Source organism: Indicator indicator, chromosome 30, assembly GCF_027791375.1.
Source record: "Indicator indicator isolate 239-I01 chromosome 30, UM_Iind_1.1, whole genome shotgun sequence".
Classification (NCBI taxonomy): Eukaryota; Metazoa; Chordata; class Aves; order Piciformes; family Indicatoridae; genus Indicator; species Indicator indicator.
The window spans coordinates 4,463,100-4,479,879 of record NC_072039.1 but is presented as its reverse complement, the minus strand read 5'-3'; the positions used below and the strand labels follow the sequence as shown (position 1 = coordinate 4,479,879).

Sequence of the window (16,780 nt, the reverse complement as noted above, 5' to 3'; positions counted from 1 at the left end):
GCAACTTTTCACCCCTCGTTTGGGAAGTACCCGTGGTGAGCATCCAGCTCGGTGGTTTGCCCACCGGCAGCAGCGGCGGGGGACCGGGGTGCTGAGCCTGGGAGGTGAGGAGACGAGAGGGTGCCCGAACCGGGAGGTACCAGAGTGGGGCAGTGCGAGGGTTCGTGGTCCGGTGGGTGCTGTCCCGGGACCGGGCAGTGCGGAGGAGCCGTCTCGGGGCCCGACGGTTCTCGGCCAATCGGCTCAGCGCCGCGAACTCCCCGCCCCGCTCTCCCCATGTGCAGAAATAGTCCTGCCGCGACCGGCAGCGGCTTTTCCGCGAGCGGGAGGCGGCGGAGCATCCTCGGGCGGAGCGGCGGACCGTCCCGTTCTATCCTGTCCGGTCCGGTCTCATCCCGTTCCAACCCCTCCGGTGCGGTCCGGTCTCTCGGTGCCGGCGGATGGCCCCGCGGCGGGCACGGCGGCCGGGCCCCGTGGCGGCGGCGGGCGGGCGGTGACCGGAGCCCCGTGGGAGCGAAGCCGCGGATGCCCCCCGGGAGCCGGGCGCTGCGGGCAGCGGGGGGCCACGGCCCGGGGCTCACCGCGCCCCTCCGGCCCCCCCACGCCCCGGCGAACGGGCGGGAGGCGGCGGAGAGCCCGGACATGGGTGTTTCTCTCGGGGAAGCGCTGCCCCGTGGCCCGTTGGTACCTGCGGGCGGGCGGCCGTTGGAAAGCACCTTCTGATGAACGGTTCCAGCTCCTCGCCCTGGGCTCTCGCCATGGACACTGTGAAAACCACCTACATCGTGCTGGAGCTGATCATTGCCGTGCTGTCCATCGCTGGCAACGTCCTGGTCTGCTGGGCCGTGGCCATCAACAGTACCTTGAAGAACGCAACCAACTATTTCCTGGTGTCCCTGGCAGTGGCTGACATCGCGGTGGGTCTCTTGGCCATCCCTTTCGCCATCACCATCAGTATCGGCTTCCAGGTGGATTTTCACAGCTGCCTCTTCTTTGCCTGCTTCGTGTTGGTGCTGACCCAAAGCTCCATTTTCAGCTTGCTGGCGGTGGCCATCGACAGGTACCTGGCTATTAAGATCCCACTGAGGTAAGAGACTGGAGGGGATGTTGGTAGCTACATTCCCTGACAGCCCAGACTGGGACTTTCCTTGTCTTAGTGTGCAGGAACTTCTGGTGTTTGCTGCTCACGGTGATGAAAATAACACAGATCTTGCACTGGCTTGCTACAGGACTGGGACCAGGTTTTCACCATCCTGCCTTCTACTTCAAAATATGCCTGTGAGCTGAGTTTTTGAGGATGTTTGTCTTGTGAAGGTTAGTAGCTTCTTGAGGGGGCCAGGAGGTGATGTAGTGATGTGCTTGGGATAGCTGCAGCTAATCTATGCAAGTATTTATACAGCCCCCATTACTGTGGTGTCTGGGTATTTCCCAGGTTATCACTCTTCCTTCTCCTTCCCAGCCTGTCAGAGAAGGAGTTTTGCAGACTGCTCTGCAAGAGCTCTTGTCTCCTCCTGAGTTCAGGGCACAACACTTTCAGAAAGGCTGAAAGTCATCTTAAGTATGATAATCTTCAGTCATCTTAACTAGATCTTAATAGGATTCTGCACATGCTTCACGTTTTCAGCTTGGACTGGGGTCTAACTAGGTCAGCTTCCAGGTTTTAGAAGGATCTAATGAATGGACTGAAAGTGCAATTTGTTGTATCTATAAATGCTGAAACCACATCTCAGTGCTTACATGTGCCATTTCCTTCTGAGTGCTTACCATGAGAGAGCTCATAGATCAGTAAATGTCAGAAGGTGTCAGCTCTGTGCACAGGCTGTGGAAGGAGAAGAGGGAAGAAAAATGTTTTCATGCTGCTGTATTCAGGATTTTACAGTTTAGACTGTCATCCAAGAGCAGTTTCAGAGACATAAACTGGTTTTCTTCTCAGTCATAAGTCAATGCAATGTACTGGGACAAAATCTGTCGAGTGGGTTTTACTGGCTCTTCACAGTGAGCTGGTGGCAGTAGCTTGCTTAAGTGCACCAGAACCTGCTTTGCATTAGAAATGACCTGAGTCCCTTAGCCTCGGTCACTTTGCATCTCTATTGTCCCTCCCTGAGAATAAGACATTGATGGCTCCCCCCTGGGGAGTCCAGGAGTGCTCAGGGGACAGGTCAGGAGCGGAGGCTGTGGGAAGCAGGGCAGGTTTGGTGCAGGGACCTCATCTGAACTGTGTAAGCTGCAGCTTTCCTAGATTCTGCTCGCTCTGTGTCTTCCTTGAGTGAGTGATGAATTCACCCTTAAATGACTTAAAAGAACCCTTCACCCTGTTCTAGCACCCACCATATGTTGGGCAAATATGAATTAGTCACAGGCAGGTGATAAAAACTGGTAGCGAGAGTGCACGTTTGCTGGGTGGCTGCGTGTGTCATCGCAGCAGGGCGCCTGGAAATTCCAGGGGATGTAGAGTGAGCCAGAGCCGAGCTGCAGCCCTGCTCTGCTGTTCAGCTTGCAGCCAGCATCGCTGACACCACCTGCTGAGCTTCCTACCTTCTCAGCTACCTGGCTGGACTTGGAGACACATGTTGGCTCCAGATAACGCTTTAGTGCTGCTTCCATTTGGGGCTTTAGTCAGGATGGGGGCTTGTGGCTCAGTGGCAGTGATGGATGCAGTTGGTTTTTTCAAGTTTCAGTTTGGTCACATCAGCTTCCACAGGCTGTTCAAGCCCAGGCTGTTAAATTATTCCTACTTTTTGAGTGCTTGGATGAAGTTGAATCTTGTGAGTTGTTTTGCTGCTCCACTGGAGTGGAGGCAAGAGTAGCAGATCAGCAACGCTGGAGTCCTTTACATGTTTGCAGAAAAGAAGTGGTTTTGTCAACTGACAAAACGGCAACTGTTTCCTCCACTTTATTGGTTTATTCACAATCCTGGTCTCCAGCAGGTGTGCTTGTCTCTCCACAAGGTCAATTCATACACCAGATGATCCTTAAAGTCCCTTCCAACCTGCTGTGCTGTAATTCCATGATTCTACCTGTGTGGGATGAAATCCCAGGGCAGTTTTGGAATCCTTTCTCAATATTGCTTTTCTACCCCATCTTAGGCCAAATCTTCTACTCCATTTGCACAAACATCTGTATTCCTATGAGCACTTCCTAGCTGGACACAGAGAGCCCCTTCAGCTGTACATAGAGATCACAGGATGTTAGGGGTTGGAAGGGACCTCCAGAGATTGTTGAGTCCAACCCCCCTGCCAGAGCAGGACCACAAGATCAAGAAGTCCCATCCTAGGCTGCTCTGAAGAGTGAAGTTTGGATTAAATTTGGTCTTGAGCTGGAGGCTCATTTCATGGCTCTCAGAGGTGCCCCTTTAAAAGGACAGGGGGTTCTCACTGTGAGGAGCACAGGGCAGTGGCCAGGTCATTGCTTTGGCTAGAGGAGATTCATGGGTTGGTACCGAAAGGCTGTTCTGATTTGTGCAGCCAAGACCAAAAGAGGATGGAGAAGGTTATAAAACTATGCTGGCAAAAAACTTCTGTACTACAATAGGGTTTTCCAGCCAAGGCTTGGTTGAAGCTGCCTCCTCAGCACTGTTATTCCTGAGATGCTCCATGGGCTGTCAGCAGAGAGGGAGGGGAGGACCTTGTGGGCCACCCAGCCCAGGTCCTGTTTCTGGAAGGAATTTGTGCTGTGGGAAAGGAAAGCTGGTCACTACTCTTTAGGAATAGCAACAGTAGGAAAAGGTCTTCTCATTAAACCACTCTGGAGACCAGTACAGGGGCTGATAGCAAGCCATGAAGTAATGAATGTTCAAGAAAATGCTTTGTGCCCAGCCCTCTCTGGCAATTACGATAAATAACGCAGTTACTGCAGGGTGGACAAGTGTCCCTGTCACATCCACCAGCTCCCTGTGGACATCTCTGCAGGGACATTGAGAACTGGCTGTGCTGTATTATTTCATGCTATTTCAGGGCTATTTAGGCAAACTGAGAGGCTGGGCAGACCTGCAGGCTGGGGGTGAGCGGGGGAAGTTTGCATTAGGGCCAGGCTAGTAATGGATTTTTCAGTTCTGTGGCTGAACTGAGAAATCCCATGGGGAAGAGGAAAATTGTTTCAGTCAAGCTGAAGCAGTGATGTCTGGAGGTTTGAGTGAAACAAAGTGGTCCTGACCGACCTGGCAGATTTTTTTTGAGCTGCTTAACCCTTCTGGTGTTGCTGTGCTACTTTCTGCATTGGAGGCATCCTTGCTGGACAGGAACTGACAAATTCTCATCTAGGCAACTGCAGAACAAAAAAGTTACAAGATTTAAAAATGGTGGTGTAGAACCCTCCCTCTTCTGGCTAAAAATATTTGCTGAATTTGACCTGAAGCCAGGAATTCCTTCTGTCCCTTGAAACTCTTGTTTTGTTTGTTTGTTTTTGACAAATTTGCTGTTTGAGGAGCAGCCCCCACCCCTGCTGCCCCCTTTGTGCAGCTGCAGCTCTGAGCCCTTCCCCAGGTCCCTTCTCCCCCAGCCAACACACCAGGACTCAGATTCTTCTCTCCAGACATGCTCTAACCCTGCCATATGTCACTCACCCCTCCTGCACCCTCAGTGCTTCTGTCCCTGTGCCACCTGGGTTCGATGGCACCGTCCCTGCTCTTATCTGCCAATCTGACCCTTCCAAATACTTCCTTCCCCCCACAGTGCTTCCTCCCAGCAAAATGTCAAGGCTAAGCAACTGAACATCTTTCAGCAGCAGTAAATCCACCCTGTGCAGTGTCTGGCATGAGAGCAGTGCTAGGCTTTGGCTCTCTGGTGATCTCCAGATCTGAATTTCACCCCACAGGCCCAGAGCTGTGAGCCAAGAAGATTTGTAGGTGGAATAAAATATTTCCCTTCTATTTGCATTAAACAAAATCCTTTGGTGTGTCAAATAATTGTAGGGATGGGGAGATGTCTGGAACAAATGTGTCAGGAATTAGGGAGGGAGAAGAGTATCTGTAGTTAGAGAGCAAAAAGAGAATGAACCACCCTATGCAAGATCACACTGTGTGTGTCCTTGTCCCACTGGTCATCTCCTGCAGGACAGTGAATATGGTGCTGCTGCTGCCCACCCAGCAATCACCCCAACTGCGACCTGAGGAGGCAAAATCAGCCCCAGGGCCCTGCAGATGGAGCTGCTCTGGTGCTTGTTCTTTCTGCCCAGATTTAGTTCTCTCCTGTCTTCAATTTTATCCCTAGCAAAAGTGTGATAGTGATGTTCCTGAGCAGCTTTTCCACGGACTACAACAGGGTATCCATGACCACACCCTCTGCCTTTCTGCACCTTGCTGAGTTCTTGCTGTCCCCTTGCAGACAGATCATCTGTACGTGGATCCCCATCAGTCAATGGTGTTGCACCAGTTGCTGCTGGTGCTGTCAGTGTCCCACATGAGCTGCTGCCCCTGACGAAGACAGCAGTCCAGCTTCTGCTCTCCTCATGGCAACAAATTCCATTGGGATTGTTGTTGCTCTTATCTGACCCCTTTAGCTGTGCAAGATCCTTTCCAGAGCTGGGTTGGCTGATGCTTTTCAGCTGCCTGCCTTCATGGTGCCCTGCTGCTGCAGGGGAGTGGGTTCCCTCTGTGTTCTCCAGCAAAGAATTGTTCCTGGATTCCTTTTAACTCCCAGCAAAGCAAACTGGTGGGTATTTATGACAGGTAGGAGGACTGGAACCACTGGGAAGGAGAGAAAATCCTCTTCAGAGTCTTCTGTGAATTTCTATAGCATCAACGGCAAGCAGAATTGCAGCTGCTCTTCCTTCTGCTGCCCTTCATTCTGCCTTGCTTCATTTCCTTTCTGAAGGGAAGTCCTTGCATTACCCTTCAGTTGAACTCCCAGATCTTCTGCTCTTCGGGTGCCTCACACACACAGTGCCCAATCCTGAGACCCAGGCAGCACATCATTATTCTAGAGCAGTCCATCAGATGCCTGTGCCTGGGCAAGGTTATTGTCACTTATGCTGCAGTCACCACACAGATGGGGTTGGGGGTCTTGTTTCTGTATTTGAGCTGCAGGATGGCAGGAATCAGTTGTGCCAGCTGTGGTTGCAGATGTGGCAGTCCTCTCTCCTCCCATGGCTTTGTGAAGCCTGATGCCAGGCTCAGGGTCTGTCTGTGCCAAAGATTATCTCCTAATGATGACATCAGGCCTGGGTGTGAGCCACAAATAACCTGTGGGTACCTCAGTGCCTGTGTGTCTGTGCTCTTATACTCACCCTTTGGTGCCATGTCGTCACTGGTGTGTCACTGAGCACCACAACCATTGCTGCTGGACCTGCCAGGGACACAGAGCACAGGAGTGACTGTGCAGCTGGACTGGTGCCACCGTGGCTGGGGCTCTGCCTGCACCCCCCTCATGATGTACTGTGCATTGGCACCCATCATCCCAGGGATCACATCCCCTCTCCTGCTCAGATCCCAGTGCCAGGTGTGGGGGTGGCTGTTGGCCAGGTCCTTCCTCCACCATGCTCAGACCTGTTTGTGTCCTCTATGAAGTTCGCCTGTCCTGCTGCAATGGTGTAGCTGGCACACAGGGGCTGGCTGCTCTGTCACCAGCTGGTTTGAACCTGGCTGTGCCTGGGCAGGGAGGTGAGGACAGGAGGAGCTCCTTGAGCTGCTGGAGCATGCCAGGACAAGGCGCAGGTGGATGAGTGGTGCTGGGCTTGGTGCTGACCACGCAAGATCCACCAGCCCTTGGGAAGGTCAGCTGGGACTTTGCGGGGAAGGCAGAGGAGTAGCAACTTGCTGGGACTGGTGGATGGAGAGGCCAGTGGTTTGGGGCCTTTGGGAAGGACTTTAGCACCCATTTTAGAAAGAGGGAGGCAGCAGAGATCTCCCATCCCCACCCCCGTGTCTGTTATCTGTAAGCAGGGCACTGGATGCCTGGGAGGGGTCGGGGTCCCACCACTGCTCTGCAGGATCCCACCCCAACAGCTCGCTGTGAATCAATATTCCTATCTCACCTCCACCAGCTGCCTTTCACTCGGCCACCCGCCGGTGCACATCTGAGGTCTGACCCTCTGGGAGGTTTGGAATGACAAAAATTCTCAGCCCCAGGCCCCCTCAGGCAGATAAGGTGAGGCTCCGGAGCTCTGGAAGGAGACTGATGGGAGGAAGAGCTCGGGCAGGCGGTAGGCTCCTCAGCCCAGTGGTCTTGGCTAGGGGGAACTTTTGTGCTGCAGGTCTCAGCCAGACCCCACGCAGCACGAAGGGCTGGTGTCACACGTGGGTGTCTCAGGCAGCTGCTCGTGTTTCAGTGTCGCCGGTTGCAGCGTGCGGAGCCTGAGCTCATTTCCTTCCTGTGCTGGGCTCCACGCTCCCTGGCCGTGCCCCAGCCTCAGGTCTGCTCCCAGCAGCGTGGGGCTGCCCAGTGTGGGCAGGGAGCTCACCGCTTGCCCTGCAGCCTGCTCCTACCCCGTGGCTGTCTTTTGGTTGCCTCTTCTCACCCCATTGCTGCTAGAGAGGGCTGGGGCTGGTGCTGCCAACAGAAACCAGGGCAGGGCATGGGAAATCCTGCCTGGATGTGGTGCTGAGAACGTGTGAGACATTCACACCTCCACACTGCAGCTGCTGGTGGTGCTCAACAGGTGATAGCGCTGCGGCCCCTTCCCCCTGCTCCCCACCCTGCAGCAGCCTGAGCTGCAGTTTCCCAATTCCACCCCCCACAGCACACAAACTCGTGCTCCTGGCAGGGTGCTCCTGGCAGGGTGCTTTGGGTCAAAACTGCACTCCTGCATTTCTCCTTCCCATGGCCCTGCAAACCCAACGGCCTTCAGCTATTGCCCTGCCCCAAGCTGGTGCTGTGCTGGCCATAGCAGGGCTGAGGTGCCAGCCCTTGGATAAACTGGGTGAGGTGGGGGCTGTAGAGGACAACCTTCACTGTCCTAGCTGCTTTGCCTCCACCCCAGGGAAGGAGGAGCTCTGGGGAGGGATAAGCACATGGCTATGGATATCTTGCTGAGAGGAACCTCAACCTGCTGACCCTCGATAGTCTGAGCTGGCAGGTTGCAGGACCTGGCGTGGTTGTAGCCTGTGTAGGGTGGGCTGGCGCTCACCAGTACCAACAGGTACCCAGGGATGGGGAATTCTCCCCTCTGTACACCCAGCTCATCCCAAGAGGCATCACCATGGCTGAGTGAAGCATGAGTGGGGGGTTGGTTTGTCATTTCAACTCTTCGTAACTGGGGAGCAGTTAACTTGGGGGCTCCCAACTGGGGAGAGCAGATGGCCAGTGTCTACCCAAGGGTTCATCTTCAGCCAGGACTGCTTCATCTTGTGCCTTTTTGTGGCTCACAACTCTGTGACTCCATGTCTCAGTGAGCAAATACAGAAGAGCAGCTCTGGAGCAGCCCCAGCCCCTGACAGCCACTGGTCATGCACTGGGCTTGTCTTCTGTCTTACTAGCTCAAAATCACCAAGCTTTTATCTCAGACTAAGGCTGAGAATGCCACATAGCATGAACAGAGCAAGCCCTGGAAACAGCTGAAGCCTTACAGTCTTTAGATGCCTTTTAGTGGTCCCCCAAACCTAACACTGAAGTGTTGCAGCTGTGGCCACGCTGGTTGGGTGCCTCTAGCAGGAATGGAAACTTCACAGCAGGTGGTTGTTCCTCCTCACTCCATGAGGGTGGGAGCCAAGGCAAAGCTGGGTTCCCTGAGCACCAGGCTCAGCACCCACACACCAACCTCCCTTTTAAAGATGAGCTGAAGCAGCAGCCTGCAGCTGGGCTCTGCGTTGGGGTGTGGGTATTCTCCTTCACCTGTCATTGCCCAGGGCTGCACAATAGCAGGGCCAGATGCCTGGTGTGAAGGGCTCCCTGCTGGATTGGGGTGCTTGGGTGAGTGCTGCTCAATAGCTGGGTGCTCTGGGAATGAGGTGCTGTGTCCAGCTCTGGAGCCCTCTGCACAGAAGAGACATGGACCTATTGGGAGTCAGTGTCCAGAGGAGGCCACAAGTATGGTGTGAAGGCCAGAAACCCCTCTGCTGTGAGGACAGACTGATAGGATTGGCATTGTTCAGCCTGGAGAAGAGACGGCTCCAAGGAGACCTTCTTGTGGCCTTCCAGTACTCCAAGGGACTGATCAGAAAGCTGGGGACAGACTTTTTAGCAGGGTCTGTTGTGACAGAACAAGGGGTAATGGTTTGAAACTAAAAGAGGGAGATTTGGACTAGAGAGAAGGAAGACATTTTTCACACTGAGGGTGGTAAGACCCTGCCCAGATTGCCCAGAGAAGTGGGAGATGCCCATCCCTGGGAACATTCCAGGTCAGGTTGTTTGGGGCTCTGACCAACCTGCTCTAGTTGCAGATGTCCCTGTTCACTGCAAGGGCTTTGGACGAGATGACTTTAAAAAGTCCCTTCCAACATAAACCGTGAGAGGTCCCTTCCAACCCAGCCCCCCAGAGGCTGGGTGCACAGGGGCTGAGCTGCTACAGCTGCTCAGGTTTCCCAGGAAAGCCACAGCAGGAGCTGTGCTCCCAGCCAGGATGGTGGTGCTGAGCGATGCCTCCTGGCCCTGCAGATGCCCCCTGGGTGCTCACCTGAGCGCTGGGGCCGGCGTGTTGGCTGTCACCCGGCCAGCGGAAGGCCAGGAGTGCGAGCGGGGGCTGCTGCTGCTGTCCCCTGCACACAATAGGGACAGATGCAGGAGGAAGTGATTTATCTAGGGCTGGACACCACCAGGCACAGATGTTCTGCTTCCTCGGCTGATACTGTAACCGCTCATCAGGTTTCTCACTCTCGCCGCCAACTCCTTCCTGGTCAAAAAGCACAGCTTTTGCTTTTGCTCTTTTTTTTTTTTTTCCTCTCCCATTTTCTCTTACCCTCCTCTCCCCTCTCTAAGGTGCAATTTATGATTCATTTGAAATGTCCTGCCAGGATCTTTCAGCTGGTGTGTGAGCTCCATTCCACGGCTCATTTTTGTGTCTCCAGCAGTGGCCCAGTGTCAGGGGGACAGGAAGGATATTTTTTTTTTTTTGGGGGGGGGGGGGGGGGGGGGGGGGGGGGGGGGTTTTTTTTATTTGGGGGGGTATTTGGGGGGGGGTGTGTTTTTTTGGGTTTTTTTTTTTTTTTTTTTTTTTTTTTTTTTTTTTTTGTTTTTTTGGGGGGGGGTTGGGACAGGGCTGCCACGGTGCAAAAAAATGTTAGGAGGCCATGCCACTCTGCAGGTGACAGAGAGGTCACCTCCTACCTGCCACTGGGCAGGACATGGGCTGCGTGGTGGAATGCTGCCCTGCATGGCAGCCCCTGCAGCACAGCAGCCCCTGCAGCACAGCAGCCCCTGCAGCACAGCAGCCCCTGCAGCACAGCACTGGTGACCACACGGTGGCAAATGCTGACGCAGTTTCTCAGCTTGCGGAGCCCCTTTTCTCCAGCAGCACATCTCAGATGTCCAGTAAAACAAACTGATTGCTACTGGCTCTGCTCTCTGTGAACCTCAGGTTTATTTACTCATTTATTAGCCAGGGCCCAGGCCAGCATCATGGTCAGGGCCACCAGCAGACTCCACCTTTTTGCTCCAGCAGAGCAAAAAGGACGGGTGTGTGGCACCACAACATTTTGACCTATTTATCCTTTTGGGTTACTTGGGGACAGTGGGGTTCTCCTCCATTCTTGCTCTCTGGGGATGAATAATGTGGGAACAATAGTCTCCTTCCAGCCTCCAGGCTGTGGCTGCCTTCTGGCCCACATCTCATCACCCCAAATGCTGAATTAAACCTTGGCTGCTGCTGAACGCCCATCGTTAGATGGGAGCTCAGGGGCAGCAGTGCCTCTGTGGGTGATCCCCACAATATGACTGCAGGGATTGGTGGGGAAGTGCCAGGTACATGCAGGACATGACTCAATTCCTGCCAGTCTGGAGCCAAACTCCAGCATAGAGAGGCTGGGCTGGCTGGGCCACTCCAACCATGCTTTGCACTGCCTGCCTGGGTGGTTGGGCTGGGATCCAGCTCTGCTAAACTGCAGAAGAAATGGAATGAGACCTGCTGGGAAAACCTCACCTGACCATCCTACCAAGCAGAGACATGGTGCCTGGAGAATGCAGGGAGCCTTCCTGCACCCTGCAGTTTTCTATGAGTCTGCTGCCGTGATGCTCCTCCAGAAAAGCTGTGGAGTTTGCTGGGCCATCACTGAAGTGGAAGAGCCCCAGGCAGCAGTGATGCTACTGTGTGAGGGACATCATCTCCAGCCCATGGGCCAGCTCAGGTAGCATCTCCTCCATCCTCATTGGCAGAGCAGTTGCTCAATCCATAGCTTGATGGCTTGGCAGAGCTGTGCCATGGCTGAAGCCTCTGCCACTGGTCTGTTTCGATGCTGGCACAGCAGGGATGGACCCATCAGCCCTGTGCTTGGACATGGTAACACCAGCAGGTCAGAGCCAAGTTGTAAAAGCAGCTGAACTTCTGTGGAAGCACTTAATCTACTGCAACCTGGGCTGTGTGACCATGTGGGTAGCTTTAGGTTGGACATAAGGGGGAAGTTCTGTACAGTGAGAGTGGTGGAACACTAGAACAGGTTGCCCAGAGATGTGGTTGAGGCCCCATCACTGGAGACATTGAAGGTCAAAGTTGATGAGGCCCTGAGAAACTTGATCTACTTGGAGATGTCCCTGCTTGCTGCAGGGGTTTGGACAAGAGGAACTTTGAGGATCCCTTCCAACCTGGTGCATTCTGTGATGCTGTGACACTGGTGGCAAATGTTCAGTTGTCTGTGTCAGAAGAATAGAATCCTGAACCCCTTTGAGATGGCAGCACAGTGGGGATGGCATTGGGGCTTCTGCAGCCTGTCCACTGTGGGGGCACTGGGTAGGAGCTGAGATAATCAGCTGTGTGATGGTGATTACATCAGTAAAGAGACTTCTCCTGGTGGTGTGAGAGGAGCTAATGCATTGCCAGGTTATTTAATCTTCATAAATCATTTAAAAATATTCAGCTGTTATTTACATTAAAACAACATCTGATGCCTCTGGGTAGAAACATGGAGGAGATTCAATATTTGTCCTACATTAATTGAGCAGACTTAGGTGAGTAAATTTACTCTGACAGTTGTTTGGTTTTGTTTTGTTTTGTTTTTTTTTCCTAATTATATTAAGTCTAAAAGGGGATGCAGGAAGGGTTTGCTGGAGCATTCAGAGCTGTGGAAAGCTGCTGGTTCCTCACTGTCCCAGCTCAGGTGCCTCACAGCTCCCACCTGCTCTTGCTGATGATGGTTTATGGTGGGGGTTGCTCTGTCATGGGGCATGCTGCAAACCTGGTTGAGTGTTTTCAGGCAACCCTGAGAGCCTTCTCCTTGTACCTGGATATGGTGACACTCATGGTCTTCTGTAATTTTAAGTACACGCTTAACTTCCATTATCTTAAGGCAGTGTCCCATCAAATAGGTATATTGAGATAATGATGAGCTAATTAATTAACGATTTTAGAACACCAAGCTGTTGCCAGCTTCACCTTGGCCTCTTCTGGCTGGCAGCTTCGACAAGAGATCAGATTTCTGGGAACTTGCTCTGAATCAAAGCTTAACTTTTTCAGGTCCCACAGCCCCAGACCAGCTCTGGCTCCTGAAAACTTAACATGGGGCTTTGAAAGCAATGAGCTTGGCCTCACTGATGCCTCGACTGATAACTTCTCCTGAAGCAGCAAGACAGTAATTATGAGAGAAGAATACAGGGGAAACCCCACAGTGGCTGGCCCTGCCCTTGAGCATCTACCTGTGGAGCGTGGTCCCAGTTCAGCAGTGCCCAGACGTGGCTGCAGCTCCTGCATCCTTCTGGCCAGCTCTGGCCGTGCCCAGAGCGCATCCTGCTCCACAGTGGCCATGCAGAAGGGGCCAAAGGCTCCCTTCAGCCCATCTTTGCCTCCCAGTTCATGCTGGCAAAGCCACCACTTCCCTTCCTGCCTCTGCAGCCTGCGGGAGGAGAGGACAGGCGGCTCGCACGGAGGCGCCGGCAGCGTGATTCACAGGCGCAGCTGCGGGGCTGTGGGAATAGAACCCTCCCTGCCTCACGGGCCGGAAGAAAATCAGAACAAACGTTCTTCAGAGAGGAGGAGCAGGGTGGCCAAGCCAGAGTAAACAAGCACTGAGAGAAGGGGGTGGGAAGGGAGCGGGGGACGTGTGTCAGCCAGCAGACTGGCTGTGGGGAGGACAGTAATGGGTTTCTGATGTTGGCTTTCTGGCAGTCACTGGTCCTTCGTATCTCCAATGAGTGATCCGACTGGTGCTTGGATGTTGGCATTTGTCCTGTTTGCACCCAAACCAGCCTGAATTTTGCTGCTGCAGGTTTCAGCCCTGTTTGTGTCTCTGAGCATCAGACATGGCCTTTGTTTTCTTGGCCATGAAGGTGCCCAGTCCCTCAGGTTAGAAGAGGTGTGAGGCAGCACATGGCTCTGCACCTCTCAGCACTGCATCAGCTTGTCCCTGGGCTACCACAGAGCTTCTTTGTAACATATCAGAGCCACAGGTGCTCAAGGAAGATACCCACTTTAAAATCTGGATCTTGATGACTGGTTCTGGTGGGTCAGCAGAGCACAAGCGTTGTTTGACAGCAACAGCTTTATGGTTTAACCATGGCTCTATGGTTTAACCCCGCCGATGGCTTCAGCAGCTCTGTCTGTCTGCAGGACATCTCAATGGTCCTACAGAATCACCTAGTCAAACACAGAAGCAGGAGGAGGTCAGGAGGTCTCCACAGAAGCTGGAGGCCAACACCAGCCCTGGGAGCTGGACAAAGCTGCCCACATCAACACTATTGATGGAGAATGCACAAAGAAGGGGCATCAAATCGAGGGAGAAGTTCCCAGCGTTCCTGGCTCCTAGCTCCATGCTGGATGTGAGATTCTGAGTGGAGACACAAACTGTCTCGTAACTCCCCTAAGCAATCCATCAGCAGCAGTTGCTTTCAGATGCTGGCTCAGAAAAGTCTTTTGGGGTATTTGTTATCCAGCCACAACAAGCTGACATGGGCTGCAGTCTGATTTGTATGAGCCAGAAACTGCAGAGTTTGGGATCCAGCAGGCCCCCTGATTTCCACAGATGTGGGCACCTCCCGCCTTAGAGGCAGCGTGGGAAGGGACATCACATTGTGGGACTGCTGCAGTCTCCAGTGGGAGGTCAGCACTGCTGCAGGCATAAGAGCAGTCCAGGCTGAAGCACACTGGCTGTGGTGTAGAGGCTCTAAGTGTGTGGTGATGCTGGTTAAGGTTTTAGCTGCTCCTCACAGTGCAGAGCTGAGCCCAGCATTGTCTCAGCTGTAATAGGTCAGCCCAGAAGTTCACACAGCCCAGTAGCATGTCCCAGCGTGCCCAGGAGTGGATGCTTGGAGAAAGAAAGCTGGTGGTAATGGAGTGAGCCTTGCCCCTGTTCTTGCCCTCCTTTAGTTGGTGGTTTAGGCTCATGCAATGATAAAACCTTTTTTAAGACTCCAAGCCCTTCCCTCCTGGCGCAGGCTGTCTGTGGGCAGGGCTGGTGCTTGGCACCTCTCAGGAATAGTAAATGAACCACTTTGTGCAGGCACAGAGCACAGGTGAGATTCATTACCCCCGGGGTGATCACAGAGGTGAGGTCCCTGCGTGGGCGTGGGTGGGGCTTTTGTGGCTTCTGCCCAAATGCTGCTGACTGACTGCAGGGGAGTCAGGGGAGCTGGTTTGCTTGATGGCTCTGTCTTGGCTTTGCTCTTGCTGCTGCAGGTATAACAGCCTGGTGACTGGCAAGCGGGCAAGAGGACTCATCGCTGTGCTCTGGCTCCTGTCCTTTGGGATTGGACTGACTCCACTTATGGGATGGAATAAAGCCATGAGCGGCTGTCCCAACGCCACCAACGAGACAGGGGCTGGCACAGGGCCAGAGCACCATGGCTGCTTCGTCTCCTGCCTCTTCGAGAACGTGGTAACGATGAGCTACATGGTGTACTTCAACTTCTTTGGCTGCGTGCTGCTTCCCCTGGTGATCATGCTGGGAATCTACATTAAGATATTCATGGTGGCCTGCAAACAGTTGCACCAGATTGAACTGATGGGCAACTCCAGGACCACCCTGCAGAAGGAGGTCCATGCAGCCAAGTCTCTGGCCATCATTGTAGGACTTTTTGCCTTCTGTTGGCTGCCCCTGCATATCTTGAACTGCATCAGTCACTTCCACGAGGAGTTCTCCAGATCCAAGCCCGAGTGGGTGATGTATGTGGCCATCATCCTCTCCCATGCCAACTCTGTCATCAATCCTATCATCTACGCCTACCGGATCAGGGACTTCCGCTACACCTTCCGCAAGATCATTTCCAAGATCCTCTGCAAGTCAGACGACTTCCCCAAGTGCACCACTGACAACAACCAGCACCTGACTGTCACCAACATGAACTCTCCAGTAGCCTCTGTCACCGTCTGACCTTGCAAGTCCCACAGCCTGCCCCTGGCACTGCCCTTGCCTGTGCCTGTGTGAGCTCCCAGAGGAGGGCTCAGAGCCGAGCACTGTGCAGCTGTACTTTTGGGTTTTGTTACTAACACGGTGAGTGCCCCTGAATGGGGACACCCTGAATGGGGACACCCTGAATGGGGACACTGGCTGCAGCCCCCCTCCACTGGAAGCCCAGGCTGCCTGAGTGCTTCTGTTTCCGTTCCAGGTCAGCCATTGACTGTGGAAGACTCACCTGCTGGGGGTGTTTCCCCAGCTGTGCTGCTCATGTCAACTCCCAGGATCTTTATTTTAATTATTATTATTATTTTTTAAATCCTTTGATTCATTTAGGAGTAATTGTTGTGTGCCTGCTTTTGAGTTGTTCTTTAAGTCCATATTTGACAGCACTTTGGTAATACCCTGATTATTCCATCAATTGTTTGATGCAGTTAGTATTCTCCAATGGGAAAAAGTCTTACTTAGCCCAGTTGCTGGTGTGAGGCTGAATCTGTGTTCCAGGCTCTGAGGGATGTGACCCTGGTGATGGGAAAACAAGAGCAGAACTGGCCTGCTATTTTTGGCCCCAGTATGGAAACCCTACTTAGGAAAGAGAAACATTTTAGTGGAGTTAAGAGCAGTTTCAGAACAGAGGGTTTATTGCCTTTGAATCACACTGGTCTACAGGGTTGTACAGCCTTGGGTTTGCTTCCCAATCCATTTCCAGCTACAGAAATGCAAAGGGCAGAAGTGCCCCAGTGGTCTCAGCTAGTCTGGGCCAGGCTCACTGAGGTTAGTGCAGACCCTCCCTTGGTGGCATGATCTTCACACTTAGGTTTTTGCTCCCAAGTCAAGCTTGGCAGCTGTGCAGTGCTTCCAGAAGTGCAGGTTGGAGCTGTGATAGCTGGATGCTGCAGCTCACCTGACTCCTAAACCTTGGTGTTGCTGGGGTTCCTCTGCAGCCCAGTCACCTGAAGAAGCTGGGAGTGTTCTTTTTTTATAAGAGTAATTTTTATTTTTTATGTTTTTCCTCAATCCTGACCTGCACCAGTAGCTAAAGAGACTGGAAGGGAGCTAATTTACTTGAAAAGCTAGGATGCCTTGACTTGCAACCTGATTTTTGCCAAGCTTTTCAGGGAAGGAGCTCGCCTCACATCTTGCCTAGCCTGGCCTCTGCAGCTAGCCAGCAGCCCTGGCCCCTTGCCAGGACAAAGCCCACTCAGCAGCAGAGCAGTCTCCACTAGTACTGCAAGTTAATAACTCTCTGTAACCACAGCTCAGCAATTACTGCACCCCATTTCATGTGTAACTGTGGTATGCAAAACTAGAGCAGGGCATTAGTCTGTGACAGCACCTGCACAGCTGTGAATGAGCCCTGCTCCTGGCCTGACT

General features: G+C 53.2%; 1 protein-coding gene across 1 annotated transcript; it reads left to right on the top strand.

The window, feature by feature from the left end:
- Nucleotides 1-722: 722 nt before the first annotated feature.
- ADORA2B (adenosine A2b receptor) lies at nucleotides 723-15,397 on the top strand. The gene is made up of 2 exons (XM_054394353.1): nucleotides 723-1,087; nucleotides 14,689-15,397. Exons 1-2 carry the CDS (start codon nucleotides 723-725, stop codon nucleotides 15,380-15,382), a joined length of 1,059 nt encoding a protein of 352 aa, XP_054250328.1. The 3' UTR covers nucleotides 15,383-15,397.
- Nucleotides 15,398-16,780: the final 1,383 nt, after the last annotated feature.